The sequence below is a fragment of the Trachurus japonicus genome, chromosome 22, assembly GCF_045865225.1.
Source record: "Trachurus japonicus isolate A0001 chromosome 22, Traja_1.0".
Classification (NCBI taxonomy): Eukaryota; Metazoa; Chordata; class Actinopteri; order Carangiformes; family Carangidae; genus Trachurus; species Trachurus japonicus.
The window spans coordinates 12,166,384-12,190,425 of NC_140928.1; the positions used below are offsets into that span (position 1 = coordinate 12,166,384).

Below are 24,042 nucleotides of genomic sequence, written 5' to 3' on the forward strand. Positions count from 1 at the left end.
TTTGCATATATTGCTCTTGATGTCAAGTTCAGACTGAAAGAAAACCAGAAAGACTCACTCTCACATACAGTGCTGGGGAAAAGGTCAACCATCATTCACGGGACCATTAAAAAAAAAACAGTTACTGACAAGTACTGATGGCTGTATATGAGTCACAGGATGATGATGATGATGATGGCAAGATTGTTTATTTCAAAACCAGTTGTGTACAAGTAACAGACAGAGACAATAAATAATGCAGAGACCAAAACATTTTCTGTATATCTACTGAATTAGGGTAAATAAAGTAATACAAAATCTAATTTTCATTTCATTTGAAAAGCAACATAAACACATACACACATAAATGGTGTATTGTCCTGGAATGCTCCTTCTCACCCAGGGAGAGAAGTTCAATACTTGAGGATGATAAAACTTCTTTCAAAAAAAGAAAAAAAAAAGGAAAATCACAATCATAATCATGTAATCTTAACAAGACATGTAAGACTGGCTGAAATGCTGAGCAAAAATAATACGAACGAAATAAACATGTTTGGTCTCGTAAACAACATGTTATTTCCAGGAACACATTATGGAGGGACAAACACACGTATGCATCCTTCATTCCCCGTCAGGTCAGTGGCAGTTTGTTGGTTTGTTTGTTTGGCCGCTGAAGCAAAAAGACGATGCAGTATTCTTACACAGCCTGCTGCCATACAATTATGCAACATACACTTTTAAAATATTGTCAGTATAATAAGCAGTCAGCCGAACAATGGTTGCAGTCATAGGGGAAGTCGGCTCCCCTATAGATTAGCTGAACTAAAAGTTACTTTAAGTCAATCTATAAATCATTGGCTGAAGCTGAAATGCGATGAATGCACTTAACATCAGTGCAGATGCCATACAAGTTTGGGTGGAAGAGTCCATGATGCACTAAGTTAGTGTGTAGAAAGCATGAAGGCATTCCCTTACATTATAAGAATATTACTAAACATGAAAAGGCAAGAACAGGTATTATAGTACATCTAAGTTCCTTGAGAAGAGGAGAGCAGTATCGTCATATTAACCTCGTAAAAAAGGTCGGTGGACTCCCAGAGAAACTTCTGAGATATCTCGGTCCACGATGTCTAACTATTACCATACCTACATCTGTTATGTCACGATTTGTTACCAACTGTGAGCTTCACACGTTTCTCTACGAACCGTAAATCTGAAATAACTTTAACCTTGGATTAAAAAAAAAAAAAAAAATCCACACATTTCCAAAATATCAAAAGTAATATAAAATGAAACAAAAAAGAGATAAGTAAACAAGCAATTTATATTTACACTACATACAAGTTACACAACTCATCATGGCAGTCATTTTTAACTCTCCAGTCGTCACAAACGCCCCCTCCCGCCTAAAAAACATCCACTGAATTGATAGTTGGTTTGCTGTCAGAGCAGCTCATCCGTCCCTCTGTGTGTGTGTGTGTCTGTGTCTGTGTTAAACTTGGAAGTCAAGAAGTCGGTCGTTTGGCTTTTATGATCGTTAGAGCCACAGGATGAGAAGGAGAGAGGGAGAGGGAGAGAGCGAGAGAGAGAAAATACGTGGAGTCTGGCTCCCTCTGGTGGAAAGCCTGTGAAATGACATGAGATGAGGGCAGCGGCGCTCAGAGGTTATCCCCTGGCTGGTACTGGGGCTCAGTGGCAGTGAAGTAGTCCTCCAAAAAGGCCTGCAGGTACTCGAAGGTGGGCCTCTCCTCCGGGTCTTTCTTCCAGCACTGCACCATCAGCTCGTGCAGGGACGTGGGGCAGTCCTGCGGGCACGGCATCCGGTAGCCTCGCTCCACCTGCTCCAGCACCTCGCGGTTGTTCATGCCTGGAGACAGGAACAGTTCCAATAACTATATTACATCTCTGTATCACTAATTACTTTAAATTTCATTTTGAATTACATTTCTTTTTTTTTAATCATTTCTGCATTCCAAACAATGTTATTCATCATGTAAGCTACAAAATCTAGTAAGTAGCCTTTAAATTGGGCTTTCATTTTAGTCACATTTTGTACAATAGGGGTGAGGAAAAAAAATCTGTACAGCACAGTATTGCAATTCTATGTGTGGCAATATTGTATCAATACTCATAAATCAAGAGCCAATCTTTGATTATGGAAATTGCAAATATGAATTTGAGTTTTTAGTACTAGAACTCAATGTACACTACCACGTTGGTCAGGCTATCTGCTTAACTATCCCAGTATGAATTATATAAGAGCAGAGAGCTTCATCCTATCAGGTGAAACAGTTGCTGACAAAGTTTTCCTTTCAGGACATAATTTACATTTGGAAAAAAAGTAATAAATTGCAGAGTGTCAAAAGATGTTACTGCAATACTCAGGATATAGTAAAATATGTAAAGTGACAATAATATATTATATAATGATTGTATCATGGGGTCTCTGATAATTCCCACTCCTACTGTAGACTGTTCCCAAATATTCAAGAACACACTTTCATGCTCAATAATGAAATTATTTTCAAAGGCTCTCAAAGGCTTTCAAAGATACGTATATGTTCATTTAAACCACTTACCACAGCATGTACAGCCTAAATCAAAATACACACAATTTAACAAGAAAATACACAGAGAATAATATTTATTACTATATATATTTATATTATATTATAAATTATATTTATATTAAATATATAAATATATATTTATTATATTTATTAGTAGGATACACCAAGCTGTGCACAGCAGTGACAATAGTAACCTCCCCACATGAAGAGGAGTCACATAAGTGGATGGTGAATTACACGAATGCCACCAGAGGGGGCAACAGTAACAGAAGAGCAAGAGTAGTGATGGTTTAAGTGCAGTATTATCACCATGTTGCAAACAGGAGACGAAAAACTGATGTTGCATGATGCATCACAGCAGGTGAAGAACAGGCGATACGAAAAAAAATAATGGCAGCCCCATTCTGTTCAAGTGTAACAGTGAGTCATGACAGTGTGACAATTACACACCGCACCAGGACCATGAAACTGAAACAGCTGAACAGAATTCATTCACTTTTGTTTTCACTCATTCAGTGTGTCCATCTGTCCATGATAAGTGAAACACCTATGTGAGTTTGCAGCATGTTTAATTTAAAGTTGTATACGATAAGCTAGTGGTCATTTTCCACCCGTGGTATTTGATTTATAGCAATTTTTGAATTAAAAAAAATAATTTAGATATTATTATTATTATTTTTCTGCTCTTCAGATATTCTGCAACTCAAGTTTGACACGTAAACGTCCGACGATGATGTGTATGGCAGGTAAACAGGAACACAGAGTCACTGCACGTGTTCACGCAGTCAGCTGGGAACATGTCTCTGCATAATGCACAATATATTGTACATTATGCAACATGCTGCTCTTTTTTTAGCACGCAGAGCCATGACTGGGGTCTCAGCAGACTCACACACGCAAAGACACACACACACAGATCAAACATGAGCAATCGACCGAAAGTGAGAAGTGAAGTGCATAATCCACTGAGCTCAACACTCACCTGGATAGGGCACTCTGCCCTTGGTCACCAGCTCCGTCAGCAGGATGCCAAATGACCACACGTCTGACTTGATGGTGAACTTCCCGTAAAGTGCAGCTTCAGGAGCAGTCCACTTTATGGGAAACTTTGCACCTAAAAAAACAAACAAACAAACAAACAAACAGAGATTACGCTTTAAAGTTTTGTTATGTCACTGTTGTGATTTTAGCAGAAATACAGAGAGAGATACAGCAGCAACCTTTTCTAAAACCTGAGGAAATAAGTAGGTCAGTCTTGTCTGTGTTGATTTTTTCCTTCATCTGTGATTTCATTAGTGAGGAGACGTGAGGACATGAAAACATCCCACCAGAGAGAAAAAGGAAAAATTCCATTATCTCGCAGTCACAGTTTGTGTTTGGCCCCGGTCGAATGAGTAAACATTTAAAGTGCTAACAAATGAGTGAGTGAACATGTTGACGGAGTGACTAACAGAGTCTGGAAGTCCTCCTGGTGGTGGTTCACGTCTCTGCCAACACAGACCCAGGAGAACTACTTTTGAGTGATTCAGGTTACGGTCACTTCCCTCCAACAAGATACAAAGTGACAGATTGATTTTCATGTACAAGACGCGCTCTGTCCTAAATCCTCACAGTGGCCTTTACCAAATGTGATAGTTTGTTGTCGTTGGGCCATTGTGTAACCACATGCACTTCTGTTTTCCACTAGTGTCACCAGGACAAATTCCTGCTCATTTACTGTACTTTGAAAATACACACATTAGCATGTGTGCATACGTGTGTGTGTGTGTGTGTGTGTGTGTGTGTGTGTGTGTGTGTGTGTGTGTGTGTGTTGAATGTGTCTAAATGGAATAAACCATCTGCCAAAGTCGCTGACTTTTTCCTCTGGCAATGAGGTTTTTAGAAGATGCTGTGGTTGGGGGCTGAGGGGTACTAAAGAGACATTAAAGTCAGACAAAAGATAAAGTATGAAAACAAATCACAAGTTGATTTATATTCCAACCATATTCTCTAAATATAAAAACATTTCCAGACTCTTTCCCTTTTTGTTCTTTCTTTTTCAACTCTGGCTGCTGCGGCTGTTTCTGAGTACAAACTTATGCTACTTTTTGCAAAGTGGAGATCTAGAAAAGGGTTATATTGGCATTGGTAAATGGGAAGTAAAATCTGAGTTCTCACTCACGGTTAAATTAATGGCACCAACTTGGGCCTTTTATTTCATTTTTTTTAATTAAAATTTTAGTAATAGTAATCCAATATGTAGTAATCCATGAGGTCCTTGGAATTAAAAATATTGGTCTTATGTCTGTGTGTTCAGATTTGACCAAGTTATGACTTGATGACTATGATTTTTACTCAAAATCCAATTAATCTGTTCCCTGCATCTTTAATTGCCATCTGTCAGTACCTCTAATATTCCTACATGCATATTTAACTAAAACAAAGTAATATCTACATTTAAGAGTTTGATACATACTGTAGTTTGGTCAGAAACTCTGTTTTTGGATGTAATTATGTTCTGCTCGCGATGCTACAGTGACTTTCTGTTTACATAACTGATTGTCTCTCCATTGGCCAGCATTTGAGATGTTTCCTAGCAACCGATTTCATTTGCCTTCCCAGGCTAAAACAATTTTAATGGTGTTTCATTATTTAAAATCATCATCAATCATACTCAACTAATAATCCACCACTAATAACAGGATTAATTGCTCTAATAACAGGACTCAAAATCTTGTGATGGATTTTCCCACCTTGTCTTGCTGTGTACTCGTTGTCCTCGATGAGCCTGGCCAGACCAAAGTCGGCGATCTTACACACCAGACTGTCTCCAACCAGGATGTTGGCAGAGCGTAGGTCTCTGTGGATGTAGTTCATCCTCTCGATATACGCCATGCCTGCTGCCACCTGGGAAATAAAGTCATTTCTCTCCCAGTGAATATCACTGAACAGTTTCAAGGTGATTAAATCTGTGCTGAGCAAGATTTTAATGTAGATTTTCAGCCATTTTATCATCATAGAAAATGTGGAGCTGCAGCTGAGAGGAGCATCTCTTCAATGAAAGGACTGATTGCTAAGAGCTAGGAGCCTTTGCTCTTTGGTTCAGGCTGCACTTGTAAATACGAATATGTTCTTAATTGCTTGCCTGGGTAAATAAAGGTTTTAAAAAAGTAATCACCAATTACAGATCATCTGTTGTCCATTTGACCACCCAGACTGATAAACAGTGTACAGTGTGACATTACAGTTCCCTGTGTTACAACAAACCTTTGACTTTCTTCCATTTTGGTTTGTTTAAGCAAGAAGTTGCCTAATAAAACTGTAAACTTGCTGCTAACAGCTGGAGATACTTGAAGTGGTTTAAGATAAACCATCAGGACTGTCTGGTAGCAAGCGTGAGGATTTCTGATTATCTTGAGCAGTTTACCTGAGCTGCCATGTCCACTAGGTTTGGCAGCTTGAGGCCTCTTCCTTCTCCGTCCTTAAGGAAGTCAAGCAAACTCCCTGTAATAAAATAAGGAATAGGACCAGATAAACAAAAAGCAATGACAAGGATCTGATGTTTCATATCATCCACAGCTTCTGAAACTCAACTCAAATTTGGATCCACACCGAAGCAACATGTTGTAGTTAATGTGACATCAACTCTGGGATTCCTGCCACACAAGTTACACTTGGCTCCGATGTTTATTTGTTAGTTATTGCTGTGGTAACTGAAGCTCTCTGTTGTTTCTGAGCAAAATTTATCCTGTGAAACCATATTTAGTTTTTGTATAACTGTGTTTTTCCACGGTGCAGTAATGTGGACATGGACCTGAGCACCATGCTATGAACTAGGACACATCCTGTCATACTGTACTGTCCATGCAGAGGTATGAATTATGTATACACTGTGTGGGTGTGTGCACATGTGCGTGTATGTAATATTCATAGGGGCTTTTTAAAAACTGCATCTACCTTTGCTCATGTACTCGGTGACGATATAGATGGGTTCTTCGGACACCACAGCGTAGAGCTGCACGAGCTTGTCATGTCGGAGCTTCTTCATGATCTGAGCCTCCTCCAGGAAGGACTCGGGTGACATGGTGCCCGGCTTCAGGGTCTTCACTGCCACCTTGGTGGTGCCATTCCACGTGCCTGACAAGAAGCACAAGGTTGTTCAGGGTTAGTTTTGCAGAGGTTGGCGATCTGGGATTTCAGCAGAGTTGAATTTCCAATATGAGAGCACAATCAGTTTCCCTGATATTGGCTGAGGTAGTTTAAATAAAGGTTAGAGTGGAAAACAAGAAACAGTGGCTGCTGCAGTGTTGTGCCACAGGGTAAACATCTTTAAATACACTACTATAAGTAAAGTCTATATAAATTAAAGCATAAATAACACAAAAAACACATGTTGGGTTTTTAGGACTTAATCTTGGAGTAAGACAGAGAAAAATGTTTCCAGTTTAAACTTTGTTCAAAAACTTTCCAAGGATTTGGTTAAATCCATGTTTGTGGTTATGTTCAAATCTCTGCAAATCCAACACACATGGAGCATTGTGCTGGGGATGTGGGACAAATGAAGCTTTATTGAACTCCAGTGGACTAAATTAGTCTGTGTCGGAACTGAGTTCTTCAAGAGTTTTAATCACAGAAAATAATTTAGACATATCAGTTCAATATCATATCCTGAATCCAATCACAAATCATAGTGACGTTCAAAAATGCAGTTCCAGCACAAGTGGACACTGAGATCATGCAGAATCTCTAAACTGTTAAATGAAATCACTGAAAGCAAACACTCCCTGTGGGTAACATTAGCTGGGTGTTAGCGTTGAATGATCCAACACATACAGTATGTTTTGCAACACTGCTCACAGCTGTCCAGTTTTTCATTTGTGCCAAAAGGAGATGCCAAAAACAAAACGGGTACACACCCATCCAGACTTCTCCAAACTGTCCGTTTCCGAGACGTTTGATGAGCTGCAGCGACTCTCGCGGGATCTCCCACACGTCTTTGGTTTTGACTGACAGGTCGGTCAAACGAGGCATGCCTTTGTGGCACGGCACGATCAGGCGGCAGCACAGCCCCGCAGCCCTGGCTGGGATTTGAGACAGTGCAGTTTGAATTCAAAGTTGTTTTAAAGACGCACCGAAGCATATAACACTGCAAATTGAAGAGAGCAGAAACACAGTACATGTCATATCAAGAATAAACACAGCAGAGCCTCACCAGAGTAGTGCTGTACTAGCTGCTGCAGCGTTTCAAACTGGGCTCTGGTGGTGATGTAGTAGCCTCCACTGTCCAGCTTGCGAATCTTATAGTGTTTGACATGGTCTCCCTTGATGTCATCCCAGTCCTGGATGGAGAGGGAGTAGGCCCCTGGCACACACATAACACAATGATAAAAAAAAACAACACACACACAATTGACAGATTCAAGAAAATATCTGATGACACTTCACCATGTTGGTTTTCTTGAGGGGTTATGGAATCTGTGATGTGTGTCAGTTTTTTTCTTAATCAGTGTATATATAGCACAATGTGCAAAAGATTCAGGGCAATGAATATGGAGCAACTGCATAGTTAATGCCATGATAGTAGAGTGAATTTTAAGTCATGATGTCTGTTTTCATTGTGGGGTTTTCTATAAATAAACTGCTAATTTACACAGTAAAATTAAGCATTCCTCTATCTTTATTCATTCACATTATCTGTCGGTTACCTGGAGTTTAAAAGCATTCAACACTTCAGCATGTTCGATGCAGATGCACATCAAAGTACCTTTGGTTGTTTCACTCTCTCGGATGAGAAAAGTGCCTCTGGCGTTGCCGTTGGAGAGCAGTTGCCTCTCTGCATCTTTTCGACCCAATTTACCAAAATACCAGCTGGAATGGAAAAAAGGGGGGATCAGGATGATTCATTTTCAATATTCTGGCCTTTATTCTGTCTCTATGTGCCACCGTGCCACATTTAACAAAAGACAGCGAGATGAGCTCTCAAATATTTATGATATATCCGCTGGTGAAGCTGCCGTGTCACCGAGACGGGAGACTTGTGGGTGAGTGGTGTGTGTGTGTGTGTGTGTGCTCCATTTGAAATGAAAGTTTTACTCACTCCTCAGCTTGGATGGAGTCCACAGGAGCTACGTAATTGCTGGGAATGTAACCAGTTCCACCTGTAGTGAGAGAACGAGCCTCCCACCAGTCTCCCTCGCTGAGCAGAGAAGGACGGAGAGCGACGGAGGAGGATGGAGGCAGGTTGGAACAAACAGAGAGAAAGATCGTGATGTACACGTTACGCAGACAGGCACAGATAAACATTCAAATGTGGCGGATGCACAGATTTACCAACCTCAATGTGAAAACAAAACCACAAAATTACATTTGTACTGCGTAAAAGCAAGAAGCATCCTGCCACTGTTTCTCCATCACAATTTATTTTTATGGTTTACAACATGAAAAATCTGTTTAAATTTAAATGGAACGAGCTGCATAAGCCAGGTCGGGTCTGTCTGTGCAACAACATTTTGTTTCACATGCTGCTTTCAGACATTTACGAAAAACAGAGGAGGAAAACACGACCGCCACCCTCAAAATGGTGTCTGGCAGATGTTTTCACGCTTACGTGCTGTTGAGGATCTGGAACCTCTCCCCCTTTCTGAAGCTGAGGTCATCCTCGGTCCTGGCTTCGTAGTCGTAAAGAGCCACAAACAGAGTCACCCCTGCAGGAAAACAAAACGTTGCATGTGGTGGTTTAGCAGAGGAGAGATGAATTATATGGATGAAGTATTGTGTTTGGGATTTTCATTGTGGTTTCACTGTTGGGTTCGTTCATCTGTCCAACACATGGGCTGCTTGTTATGCAACGGCAATGAAATATACATTTACTGCCAGTTTTTCTATTCTTTACATCCCATCTGCTGCATTTCCCCCCAAACCCAAATCTTACAATTTACATAATTTACTTTTACAAACTTGGTGCAGTGTAGACAGAAATCCTAATTTCAGACCAACTTTTAAATTCCCTCAACCAGATGTTATCTAATTTTCATCTCAAACGTGTCATTTGCAAAGATACAATGAAATCAAATCACTCTATAAGTCTTTAATCATTATCTATGGTTGCAATAATGTTTTATATTTCATAAATTGTTTTGTGATACTGAAAATAGTTGTTTTAAGAAAATGTCCAAGCTGCATTCATCGGTATTTTTCTTTTTTTGGCAACTCAGTGTCTTTCAGTTCATTTTTTTTTGGTGCCTGCAGCTTAAATAGGTTGTTTTTTAGCCACAGACTGTTCCTCATTAACAAACAGTGAGCAGACACAGTTAGACAGTGGAGCATTTAGCAGCTACAGACACAAATACCTCCCTTGAGACTTTGTGACAGAAACAGAAACAAAGCTAAAGCAGGAGTAAATATCTGTGGTTACAAGCGCGGCCCCAGATGAATGTTAATATTGCTCCATGTAAACTGAATGAGTAAACAGATGTGTGTTTGCTAACATGTTTACTTTATCAATACTGCAGTGTCAGCACATTAAGCTGCGGTCACGTGGCTAATAAATACATGAAGAAATTGTTAGATGTTTAAAATGCAGGTAAGCAAAAGTCCTTGATTTTACATGTAGATAAACGTGACCCCACTCTCCAGCAGAGAGAGCCTCTCTAGGAATGGTGACTGTAGAGCTGTCAAGGTTTAGATTGCGGGCCAATCAAATTTATCTGATGTGATTTGGAGCAGCGCTGGAGTCCCTGTATCTCTTAATAAGCCTGTAACTGTAAAATGATTTCATTTTCTGATTTGATCTGAGTCGTCCCTGGACAGCCCGAGATACCAAGCGAGCAAGAAGAGGAGCCTGCACGGTGACCGCAGAAAAAGAAACACACCTCACAATCTCCTAAAAAATGCAACACTGTTCCCCTCAGGGGTCAGATGAGGTTTCTCTTCTACTTCTGTCCTAGTTGTGTGTTTATTTATTTATTTATTTATTTATCTATCTTAACTTAAGTCCACAATCTTAGATGTGAATGCTGCTTTGTGCTGCCCTCTTGGAGTAATTTCTTATTCATACACAGTGGTGCTGCTGACTCCACAGATGCTGAGTAGAGTGTTTATCTGTGCTGGGATCTACCGTCAGGAAAAAAAAGAAAAAGGCCCAAAGAAGTCAACATCAAAGCAAGAGATGCTGTTAATTTATACATCACACATCATACGTATATTTAAAATCTTGAGTGAGAGGCTGCGAAGCACATTTTCTTCAGCCCAGAAACACTTTTTCTGCTTTTTTTTTTTTTTGCACTATTCAGCACATTGTCTGATCTTTCTGGTCGTCAGATGTGCCTCGCAGAGCACCGGTGATAATTTGGGTCACTCTGTTTTCCATTAACTTGCAGCCAGTGGACATTCATCCTCTGCAGAAACAAAAAATCATCGCAGCACCAGTGTTCACGCACGCACGCACACTTTATCAGAAGTCAGTTTTGGGGGACACTTACATTCATTTCTCAGGAACACTGCTTTTGTCCCCAGATATACTAACTGTCCCAAAATCCTAACTGCTATTAAGTGCTACTGCTACTAAGTCCCAAATGCAGCATATGACACAAACACACACACTCTTGTAAGTGTAATTACACCTACTACAACTGTCACCTATTAGTACCTTCACTAATGTGTTAAAAAAAAAAGTAGAGGAGACTCGATTTCATGGTGACAAACTAACAAGCTCACCTACAAATCAAATCAGGATCTCACTGCCAGATGAAACACCAAATAAATCAAAATAGTGAAACAGTGAATGAAATGATGCTGTCCATATTTTGTCATTTGTCTTTGCTTCTTACAAGTTACAATAGCTTTGTTACTGTTATTTTTTTATTTATCATATTGAAACCAGAGAAAATTATTAAATGATTAGTAAAATTAGACAGTTTTAGTGTTATCATATTATTGAATGGGACAGTTTATTTACCAATGTCTTAAATACATGGACTGAGGGCTAATCCTACTAGTACAGTAGTTAAGGAGGTAGTAATTGTTGTGTAGGTGAGCCTAGGTGAAGAGGGCCTGTGCTTTTACCTCCTTTTCATCCAAACTTTCTTGACTATGAGACAATTTTTAGCAATTCTATACATATTCCAAACAAAACAGCTATCAGCAATCAGACTAGTGCTGCAGTGCACTGCAATCCTGAGACTATGTGACTATAATTAATCTTCTCTTTGGAAAATGTGTCAAAAGCAAAGAAAAAACAAACACAACAGTACACAAACACACAGTGCCCTGAAATGATTTAAGGAGGAGGGATCCCTTTGCATAGGAGGCCAACTGGGATAAGCTGCTGCTTATTTTCTCCAGCAGCCGCCAGGAGTGACTTCCACCCAGAGCGAGAACGCTGTGTTAACACCAGTCAAAAGAAGACACACTGTGGAGGCTCAGCTAAGCACCAGGGAAATACTCCTCAGTGTGAGAGCAGAGCTCCTTCATCCTCCAGTCTGCACAGTTTGCACTGTTTCCCCTCACTGCTGATGGAAGTGAGATCTGGTGATGCAGCGACTGTGAAAATGAAACCTACTGGACTCACTCCTGGATTTAGTCTGTTCCTACCAGCCCATATAAATTATATGGGTTAAATGTGTAATGATTATAACAACGAGAAAAAAATATTATACGTTGAAAATGATTTAGTTAATGACAAGCTGGAATAAGCATTTCTGTATATTCCTCCATTCAACCCATCTACATTCAAGTCTAATTAACAAAATTAAATCCTGGCTGTAATTTATAAGTAAATATTAACATGCTAGCATGCTCAAGTGACAGTGCTAATATATGCTGATGACAAGCAGGTGTAATGTTCACCACGGTCACCATCATAGTTTGATATGTTAGCATACTAATATTTGCCAGTCACTACAGATGAAGCTGATGTGAATGCCATCACATTTGTGATAGTCCGATCTGGATTGGTTAACTAAAACCAATAAGGGGGGGAGCCGAGGGTGGGCCGTGTTGGGCATTGCCTGCCCAGAGATAAGCCTTGACCACCCAGAGGAACCATCTGCCCATCCAATGAAAAATCTGAAAAATAACCATTATAGCTATTTTTTTAGCGATCATAGTTTTCTGTAAGGTGTGGCTGTGCTTAGAGTGCTTAGCGAGACTTCTTCAGACAGACGGACACGGTTGTGTGAGCTGCAACGCCTGTTTTTCTAATCAAAATCGTTAATACTTTGCACGTTTTGCAACCTGTCTGGTTCTTTTTAAGTTACCAACTCATTTGTTGGCTATTGGTTTAATGATTTTTGCCCATCCAAATAATCTAAATGCCCACCTAAAGATGACCTCCTATTAACACCTAAGTGTATTATGGTTCAAGGTTCTGTTTCTTTATTCGTACCTATAGATTCAGATTCACTCCGACAATCAGTAACATTTCTCACAACTCCTATAATAAACTCTTAGGTTCGTTTTCCTTTTAAAAAATGAAAATGAAAAAAACTGCTGTTGTTTAAGTGACGGCTCTTGACTAGATAAACGCACTACCGTAGTCACTTAACATATTCAGCTGACATCAGCCTTTTATTGAATATTGGATTGGAGCCAGCCACCCACTGTGTGGTGTTCGGAGACATTTACAACTTGAGACTGACGTTTTATGTCTCTTTTAATTGCTCTGTTTGTAATTTGACCCGTGTTTAGTGACAGCAGCATATTTCACAGTTACAATGTCACCTTGTCTTAAAGGAACAGGTTGACATTTTAGGGGAGAAGCTCATTTGCTTTCTTGCCGGTTAGAGGAGAAAATAGACTCCAATGTCTGGTGTATCTGAAGCTACAGCCAGAGGGGTTTTCATTGTGTTGTTCATTCAAGTGTAAAAAAATATCTTTAAAAAACATTAGCCTTCACAAACCAAGGCCAAACCTTAACAGTCCCTTGTTTATTCAGCCTCACCTGTTCCTCCTCGAGACCTCAGTGTCCCAGACTGCGAGGACGTGTGGACTCCCCCGAACACGGTCACCCCCTGTGTGGCGGCGCCGTGGAAGTTGTTGTAGTTGGGGATGGTGGTGACCCCGAAGCTGGGGTAGTGCTGCGGCGTGGGGTCGGATCCATAGCGGTACCCCGAGTTGTGCGAGAGGCTGGTCTCCCGGTCATCAGTGAGTTTTGCTGCTTCTTTATCCTTACATTGGACACAGCCCATTCTCTACTCTCTGTGGACGGACGGAGGGAGAAAAGACAGAGAAGAGACAGATATGGAATTATTACGCAGGTGAAGTAATAGCTCAAAAGCCGTCTCCGTTGGGGGAAATTATGATTCAATATCCCATTATTTCAAAGCTTCCTCAGAGAGCTGCAAAGCCCTCAGAAAAATCTTTCAATTAGGCTGAAATTAAACACGCTGCTTTAACTCCATTACTAATTAAACAGAGGAACACAATGTGAGAGAGCTGCAGTGAACGGCTAATGTGATCACTGATGTAAATATGTGTACACTACACTACACGCTGATGTTGATGTGAGATACTGTGTGCTGAGAAAATCCAGTCTAACTTGCCATAAAAGGAATTTAACAGCACTATTTACCATGGTTTACTTTTCCATCTTTCTGCAAGAGCACATTTTTACACCCGGCAATTACAAGTTGGCATGCACTTTATTTATTCTCTCTCATTTTTGAATTTTACAAGAAGCCACACGCCCATGATATAGATTCACAGCTAAGAGTCAACGTGCACACACACACAGACCCTCGGCAGCAAACACACACGCTGACTGTCATGCCTCTGACTGGTGCAGCGTTTGGCCTCACTGAAGCGAAGCTAAACCAGTCTCTGCAACGGGTGAGGCAGTCTGCTTTCCCAATTAAGAACAGCCTCACTAACGTTATTTTGGCTCCCCATGCCCCCACCACCACTCCAGCCACCCACCCACCACCCCCTTTAAGCCCTGGTAGCCCATGAAGCCAGTGCAACAAGGCCGGGAGAGAGACCACTGACAGCACCGTCGCCTTTCATCAGCATTAGTGGGCCAGCTGACTTCGGAAACGGCTAATTGGAAACACACTTGTTTACAGTCTCTGTGCATGGAGAGACGTGGTGCTCGGGGGCACAAGCCAGCGCTGCTGCAGACGGAGAGAGAGAGAGAGAGAGAAAGTGAGGGGAAGAAACTATCACACTGCTCTTGACCCCAGAAAAACGCTCTGTTAGATCCACACACAAAAAAAAGCACAGTTGGTCGACTCACAGGTGGAGTAAGAATCATCATCTTATGAGATATGTGGTTTGCAATGATATAAATATAAACATTAGGTTAAGGATAAGCAAAAGTATTTATTTATTTTAATGTTTATCTAACAGGGATGACACATACAACATTGCTACAGAAAATGGGGAAATGTGATGCATATAAGACGTCTAGCTTCAGCTAATTTGCTGTCTTTGTCTGCCTTAAAATATACATATCAATAGATAAATATGACCCACCACATCACAGTCAGTCCCATCAGAGGATACTTCACATTAAGATAACATTTGATCCAAGCTGAAGAGGTGAGTCAATCCATAGAAAATTTGATATTTCGATCTTCAATTGATTGTTTAAGAAAAAAATCTTATTGGTTTCACCTTCTCAAATCAAATGTGAATATTTTCTCATTTTCTTTTCTTTGTGTGAGGATGTCACCATGGGCCATGGAAACTTGTAACGGACATTATTACAGCTATTTGCTGATATTTTATCAACCAAACAATTAAAGTAACAAGAAAATCATATCAAGGCTGCAGCTGTTATTATTATTATCATTTCACCATCTTAATGCCTGAAAGCAAACTAGGGGAATATCTGAAAATGATCACGTCATGTTGTTAAAATCTTTTCTCAGGAAGCTGGTTTGCTGCCCTCAATGAGCTCGAGTCTGAGGCATGTTTTTGAAGGACACCGGAGCTTAATGGTTACAAGCTACACAGCACAGGACCGAATTCCTTCAGGTCTGTTTTACATTTACAACCAAGAAAAGTGCTCAGATCAGAAATGAGTGTAAACAGATGTGTCACTTGTTGCACTGCTACAGACAAAAACTACAAAAACGAATTCATAAAGCGCCTCGCTTTTGAGACAAATGGCGGATGGGAGATCTTTTCAGGGACGCCGCAGTCGCTCTGGCTGGTGTTCATATTGTCACACCAGCTGACAGACTGTCAGAAAAATGAAGCGGGAAATTTCATTATTCTTTACAATGACTTCATTTAATGCTGGATTTGGAAATGTAAGTCTTTGTTTAAGTCACAAAGCAGATTACTAAAGCATCATTTAAAACAACTGCAGTGATTTTAAATCTGACCATCTGTTTTGCATTGCCATTATCTTATCTGAAGTTATCTTTGACTTGTTGATGTCAGCAGACTGAAATGATCCAACTGTGTGAGTCCAAGTAAAAGCCATTAATAACATTGGAGCCTGTGTTTGTGGGATCTTAATGAAGGAACACATTCCCACTAAATACAGGATTCACACCTAACTAACAGGAGAATGGGAACAACTGCAGAGAGAAGGAGAACACCGTGATTCTTTGCTGCCAATAAAACGCCATAAAGGAGAAGAAACAAGCCTGGCGGTGGCATTACAGTGCATAAGCCCCAACCAAAGCCGAGACCACACAGTGAAACATGAGATGGAGGGGGAGGACGACTGCTGCTCTTCTAGATAATCTACCTTGACATTTATATTTACATCTCCCATCTTCTGGTATTTACAGCACCTTTCTTTACAGCAGGTACATCTGAAGAAGAAAATCCACTTTGAATCGTGTTTAGTCTCGTATTGCCAGTCAGGAGGAAACACAAAGGCCTCCAAAAACAAACTGTGACAGGTAAGAGGCTGTTTGATGGATACTATACTGTCAGCTTCTCACAACTGTTGACAGTTCATTGATTAGTCGAGAAAGATTTGCACACAACAGTTTTGACAAATGATAGTGAAGTTCAAAGAAGAGCGGTTTACTTGTAATGGGCATTTTATAGACAATTTTGATCAAAAATGATCATTTGCATTCACAGATGATTGATTAAACTTATATGGAAACATATTTAAAAAGAAAGGAAGCACTCTCCTCCGTGCACATCCAAAGACAACAACACAGTCCAGAGACATCAGTCTGACCCGACCTCTTGTCTGATGAACACTGTGCTTGTCACATATTAAAGTGTTTGACAGTCTTGGTGAAGAATTGCACAGGCTTGGAAATGTTAACCAAACTGACTAAGACGGCGTGGTAGAGGTAGATTGTGTTTTCTGCCGGATTTCTTTTTAACTGCGGTGATTGAAATAGCACTGCCTCCACTCCTGGAGGGATCAGAGTAAATGAGCGGAGATCTCATGTCATTGTGCTGCCTGTGGGGGATTATAAAAATCTTCCTGCTCTTCAACTAAAAAGGCCAGGGACTACCACAGCTTCAACGCACCTGTATGTGTCTGCTGCACAGAATCTAGGCCATCTTGTTTCACTCGTTACACATGTTCCCTTTGTGCTGCTGTTGTTGATGTTGTTGTTTTTGTGTGCGTCTGTGTGCTTGGTAAGCATTTGCATATGAATCATGTCTGTGCACAGGTCGCCATGTGACTGAAGTTGCTGCTGCATAGGTGCAACGAAAATCCGCCATCTTTGGAGATCAGCAGCATCTCAAGTGTATTGGACAGCAACAGGCGGCTTTATCGCATTTTCAATACAATGTAATATAATAACAGGTTCACAAGCATTCATCACCGGCTTTCAGATCCAAGGGACGACTATTGTCTGTTATTCAATTACACGCATGATTCAACGCTATGGATCATATCAAAATGTCAAGACAAAGCTCCGCAACATCATGATGTGAGGTGGGTGTTCTCCATGCATTTCATCATTTCAGACACATGCTGGCCTGCTCTGTCCTTCCTAACCTGTGGTAACCCCCCTCTCTCCCCCCCCCTGAATACAGCAGATGATGGCATCACTGCCACAGGGCTTGTTCCTTTCCGTGGCACAGCCTGGGTGTCGCATGGCCACCTCATCACGCTATTTTCAGGCCCAGATGAACATCTTGCCTCCAAGAGGACCACACTGGCGTGATTGGGAAGGTCCGTTGGGGACGGGCTCGTAGCTACATAATGTTGTAACTTGTAACAGTTAACAGCACAAGGCGGAGACGAGGAGGGGGAAGGAGTAGGCGGGACTTTGACTGACTCTCTCACACACAAACACAGACGGGCAAAGCTCGCTCATATTAAAAAGTCCTCATCTTGATTGGGTCAAGATGCAGTCTGAAATTTGACTTTGATGTCTGGCCAAATCTGTTGAATACTGTTTGTCAACGCTGCGGCAAGGATTCATTCACATGAGGAAGTGAAAGATGGGGCGAGACGAAGAAGCCGATATTATGTGAACAAAGAGCAACAGGACGGGGTTAGTGCTACTACATTAGTCACAACTGCCCTGCTTAACTGGAAATTAATTTACTGAAATGAAGGCCTTTATAGTGATGCTGTATGGACACCAGTGTTAATCATCTATACTAACACACACAGACACAGACGCACACACACACAGCTGGGAGCTATAATGAGATACTCGGCCATTTATAGTGAAGCCGCGAGATCAATACACTAAATTAAAAGGACAGACATGTCAGGGTCGCACAGCGTAACTGATGGATTAAACAGGAGACAGTCAGACCGGCCTGAGAGACAGACATATGTGCAGTCTGATGCCGAGTTACAGACAGATATGAGTGTGTGTGTGAAGTCACTGACAGCACTGGTTTTAATCCACCGTGGAGCTGGAACTATTTGATGATTGACTGATAAATTGATCAAAACAAAAACACCAATCAACAACAACATGATGACATCACCTATAGAGCTGAGAAACTATGACATATTAAGTATTTATCAATGACTATGGACATTTCCTATACTATTATCAATTAATCAATGATGGAAAAAATTAATGACAGATTAATCTAATCTCAATAATGAATCATTAGCTGCAGCCCTAATTGTAATAAGGCCTTTAGGGACGCACTACCAGCATTGACATCATTGTGGACATAGTTTTACTGTCATTCAATATATTCATTAAATTTCCTGTTCTGATGTATTCTTTTAATCTCTACCTTCCTTCCCTCCCATAGACGACTGCTAGTTCTTACGTTGCTCTGAGATGAATTTTCCCCTCAGAGGTTTAGTTACATGAATCTTTCGTATAATACCACAATGGAAACTAGAGACTGAGACCTACATTAATTTTCATTATTGATTAATCTGCCAATTGCTGTCTCCACCAAGGTTTCTCAATTAATCGTTTGGCCTATTAAATGTCAAAAAAAAGAGAAGAAAAAAAGAATAGAAAGTGCCATTTCATTTATATAATTTGCCAGAGGTCACAGTGGTGCCTTGAAATGTGTTTTGTTTTTATCTAACAATTAGTCCACAATGGAGAAAATATTAATTTACTTTCATAAGAAAAACAGGAAATCCTCACATTCAAGAAGCTGAAACCAGAGAATGAAACGAGTTGCTGTTGAATTTTCCATCAATCGACTTTATCCATTAATAGGCTAATTGCTGCTGTAACGGGGACACACCATCTAAGCGTTAACCAGCTGACCTGATGTTATTTCTGTTCTTTATTAGCGATGCAAAATATCATCATAAAAATCTGAGTAAAAGAGAAAAGCATTGAAATTTGACTGATAGACTGTGTCAAACATTGGCTCAGCTCATTAAAACATTTAGGAACGTCTCCATTATTTGACCTGAATGAACTTACAATATCGCCTCAAGAACACAATCATTTTTGCAATTCAACACAAGACGGGCCTGTTTAATTTGGAGTGTGGGTCCCTTTGCACTCAGATCATTGACATGCCTCAATACAAGGTCAAACCACCCACACCCATCCCACTGAAGTCACATTTGCTGTGACCTTATTCAGCTGCAAAATACAACTTGTTGTACATAATCAAAAGGAACGACCCAGCGAGGATCGTTTTCAGTTGTGTAACGTTTGAATGCATGTAAAACCGACAGCAGTGTTTGCTGGATTTGGTACAACTCTGACAATCTCCTCCTTATGGCTGCCATTCTCTGAATAGTTACAATATTTGTTTGTGTCAGACAACTGAGTTCATTCAGTGTATCAACAACAAGACAATGGCCACATTTCACTCAGCAACAAGATTATCTGCACAATGAAATACAGTGTTGAGGCTTTCAAAGCATTCTTCACGTACTGAATGAACACAGCCAGTTATAAAACCCACAGCTGAGCTTCATAGAGTATGTATGTGTGGGTTTAAGCCTTACTGTGCTTTGGTGTCACAGTGTTCACAGTTGAGTATGTTGAGTCATGTTGTTAAATCACTGAGCCCATTGTAAACAACCAGTCAGAGATTTGTGCCTCGCACATGGATGTTTTCCAAATGGGATAAAAAGGCAAATTAGAAAAACCTGAACCAACTTTTTCGTTCTCTTTTTTTTTCCAGAAACAGGAGCAGACTTTCTGACAGGGGGGGTTTAAATGACTCTTTCCAAATCTTGTGCCAGACGAGGGCAATGGTCAATGTAAGAACCCACTGGAAATAATGATGTAGCGGGCCTACAGCAATGTAGGTTAGCAGATTTCTGCTAGAAGGGAATAACACTTGAGTTGATGGAAAGTGCAAACTGAGCCACAAGCCGCATGGTGCATAAGTGCCGATTACAGGATCAGTGAAGCTGACAGAAAATTAAATGCCAACTATATTAAGAATATTTCATTTTTAAGCAAAACCTGTTTCATAGCATAAACTGAATATCTCTGGCTGCACAAAACACGATGTCTGAATACATCAACTTGACATTTTATGGACGACAGCTTTATAACAGCACCTAATGAGTATTTTCATAGTTGATTACTTTAACAATGAATCATTTAATTCATAAAAACAGCAAAAACAACAAAACAAACAAAAAAAAAAAAAAAACAAGCCAATCACAGTTTCCCCAATCCCAGAGTGTTTTGTTGTTGCAACAGTCCAAAAGCCAAAGATTCTCAGTTGACCATAATGTGAATACAAAGAAAAGCAGCACACTGAAGAAGCTGGGACAGTGACATGTTTGGCACTCTTGCAAATTAATTTTCTCTCAAATTGCAAATTGATTTGACACCTAATCACTGGAACCCCAAATGAAAGTTGGTTTGCCTGGCGTTTGTTGACAGACACAAAACCAAGCACACAACAATTTATCCTCCCAATCAACAAACACATTTTGCTTTTAATAAGTAATCAATTCATTACTGGGCTAAATATTACACCTACATATTTCATGGGAACCTGAAGTCCTCAATTCACAAGTAGCAGCTCCTGTGCCAGCCCCTCAGCTGGGTGGGAGCCCCTGTATGGTCACTGAGGGCCAGAGGGGGAATGTCCATGGTCCATGAACCATAATGTGCGAGTCCTTTCATTCAGATTTGATACATATCACGCAAACTACGGTGGAGTCATTCATGGAGCAGTGACAGGCTGAATGCTCAGAGCTGCAGGGCGCTGTGTGCATGTTTGTACACCACAACACAACACAACAACACAACTACTGCGCAACTTATTGCACATGTATTAAACTGAGGTTAGCTCACAGCCATATACACACACACAAACACACACACAGAGAGAGAGTGGGCTATATCACCCCCTGTGTTTGCCTACAAGATGGATGGCTGCACCCCCAGACACATCAGATAACCCGATTAGGGCAGCCTTAATTTGATAGTTAACACTGTGGCAATGCAATTAGCTCAAAGCCCTTGACAATTATTTTGGGGGTAAATCAACAGGAGGCTGTCCGCAGGCCGTGGTGGCGTTTTATTAGCTATGTGTGTGTGTGCCTGCCTGGCCTCAGTGGTCAGCAGCTCTGCTCTGCAGCGCGTCCATCCCTGCTGCTGCTGCTGCTGCTGCTGCTGCTGCTGTTGCTGCTGCAACACACAAGAGCCCCCTCTCCACAATCACAGCACTGCAAAACATCACCCACAATTACCACACACCATCACCATCTTCTCCCTCTCTCTCTCTCTCCCTAGTGTTTCCTCCCCCTCCTCCAAGTCTGAGGCCAAAGTCACTCGTCAGAAAGATGCGGCTACGTCTGCAGCGTGTCCACGGCGGAGCACCGAGCAGATTGCAGCTCCCTACAAATGTGTTATTTATCTCCTCGGCTCTCTCCCGAGATGAATTCATCTCGCAGTCCACAGCGCAAAAAAATAGGGGACAAGGCGGGTGCACCAATTGAAATTCAACACAGGGGGGAGGAAAAGCGCACTTACCACAGACAAAATCAGATTAATCCATCGGAGTTTCCAGAGAGACTTTCGTGTGGAAATTGGCCGGGAATTCTTCTACTCTCTGTCAGTGTTTTTTCTTCGCATTGAGCCGGAGTAGCGGTGGGAGACCCGTCCCTGCTGCCGATTCAAGAAGTCCTGTCGCCGCCGTGCGTACAGATGATGACGATGGCGACTGCTGGCAAGCTGGAGACAATGACAAACCCCTTTTCCGGCGAAGCCTTTCACAATAAAACTCACGTTGCTCATTATCTATTCTGAAAATTGAGTCAAACGAAGCTGCTGCACATTTTAACATAGCTTTAACGCACAACTGCAGTTAAAGTCGTTTTTTGTTTGTTTTTTGTGTAAAATCCACGTTTCTCAATATTCAGGAAATCTAGGAAAAACAAGACCAGTGCGCATTTTAATATTTATTTAACACACCTCTGTGACAAATATTGTTTTCTATTGGTACCACCATTAATAATATCAGTATTGTTGTTGTTGTTGTTGTTGTTGTTGTTGTTGTTGTTGTTGTATCTTCCATTTAATTCATTTTACTTCCTTTTGCTCATGTTTTTTCTTTTAGTGAGACATTATTAGGAAAAGGTCTATATAAAGTTTATTATACTGTTTTTGGCCTAAATGAAAGGTTATATTATTCCACTCAGCATAGGTTCTATTATAAGAATAACATCCACAATATCTATTAAGAAATACTAACTTTTGTACTTTATTTTGACGAGAAAATCATTTTTGTTTTCCGGTTTATCCGTGGTTGTCTTGACGCAGCTGCTATTGCGTACGGCTGATGCGGATCCACATCGACCGAGAGAAATGATTGACACTGTTCACCGCCAACCAGAAATTACGATATGTACTAGGTCGCCTCCTCGTCTTTGGAGTGACTGAAAAACAAGGCAAGGTGGGGAAATTGTATGTTTTTGTTCAAGTCAATTAGAGCTGCACATTTGCTTTTATTTCTCTGCTACATAAACAGATCCATTAATTAGGCCTGAAATTTTAAATTGGAGCCCAGAGAAAATGTTCATAAACCTGTGGGTGTTGTCTTTGTATTATCCAGCTGTGTTCAACAATTTCCCCGTGCAGGTCTGGGTGTGTAAGTTTTTGTTCCAGCTAAAATCAAGAGCAGGTGATTTCCCTCTTTGCCTGAAGGGCTGTTCATAAGTGAAATCACCTGCTGAGGGATTAAAAGCTGCATGCACACTTTGCTCTGCATGTGATAGGAATAATAGCAGAGTTAAGTCCCACAATAAGCCAATATTCTCCTGGCAGGTTTTTCATGTTTTCAGTCAATATTCAGGTGCTAACTACTTTCACAGTAAGTTCACCAAACAACTGAAGCTGTAAATATTAGTAAAAATAAAACACTGAGAGGGAATTGTTTTGGTGCAAGGACAAGAACAACACAAGAGCTGCTGATTATTGTCATAATGGTGACATCTGACCTTTGTTCACCTGCCATTCCTCCTGGTTTGTATACTGATCAGCCCAGAAGGCCAAAGACACATTGAAAATCATTGTCAGTGATATTATCATGAGGACGATTCATTTCATACATCACATTTATTTGAAATATGTGTTTACAAGAAAACAGTTTCCAAGGACAGACAATTAAGTTAAATGACAAAAACAACTCAGGAGTCAAACTAACAACCTTACTATTAATAGTCAGCCCCTGTGCTGCCTGAGGCAGCCAATCCACTGACATTTAGCATAAAGAAAGGCTGTAACAACAATCAGCTGATCAGTTGTGTCCTTTTTCAAACTGTTCTAGCTGTAAAACCTTGGAAAATAGTAAAAAAAAAAAAAAAATCTGTTTTGTTTTGTTACATTTACAGTATTGGTTATTAGACAAGAAAAAGCTGCACATCCTCACACTGGAGAATCTTATTTTACTTGACTAAGGGCTAATCCATTATGAAAATTGATGCTGACTAATCTTTTAACATAAGATGAGTCAAGACTATTCAAGCTCCAGTGAGGAAATTTAAAATAGCTTAACTATTCAGTAAAATGGCAAATTGTTTTATGTGAAATTTTTGAGGGATATTTAATTGATGCAAATCTTGGGAGGTGCCAGAATTTGTGATCCTGTTGTCTAAAACAGTATATTGAATCTGAAAACCTCTTCAAACACAACTTTATCATGTGGTACATCTCAACAATAAAGAAAC

General features: G+C 40.5%; 1 protein-coding gene across 1 annotated transcript; it reads right to left on the reverse strand.

Annotated features, from left to right (window-relative positions):
* Nucleotides 1-172: 172 nt before the first annotated feature.
* fyna (FYN proto-oncogene, Src family tyrosine kinase a) lies at nt 173-22,062 on the reverse strand. The gene is made up of 12 exons (XM_085768522.1): nt 21,848-22,062; nt 13,468-13,724; nt 9,136-9,232; nt 8,626-8,724; nt 8,293-8,396; nt 7,741-7,890; nt 7,445-7,609; nt 6,486-6,665; nt 5,956-6,032; nt 5,282-5,435; nt 3,532-3,663; nt 173-1,846 (listed from the first exon to the last, which is right to left on the reverse strand). The coding sequence occupies exons 2-12, from the start codon at nt 13,712-13,714 to the stop codon at nt 1,638-1,640; spliced, it is 1,614 nt and encodes a 537-aa protein (XP_085624648.1). The 5' UTR covers nt 13,715-13,724; nt 21,848-22,062; the 3' UTR covers nt 173-1,637.
* Between the last annotated feature and the right edge of the window lie 1,980 nt (nt 22,063-24,042).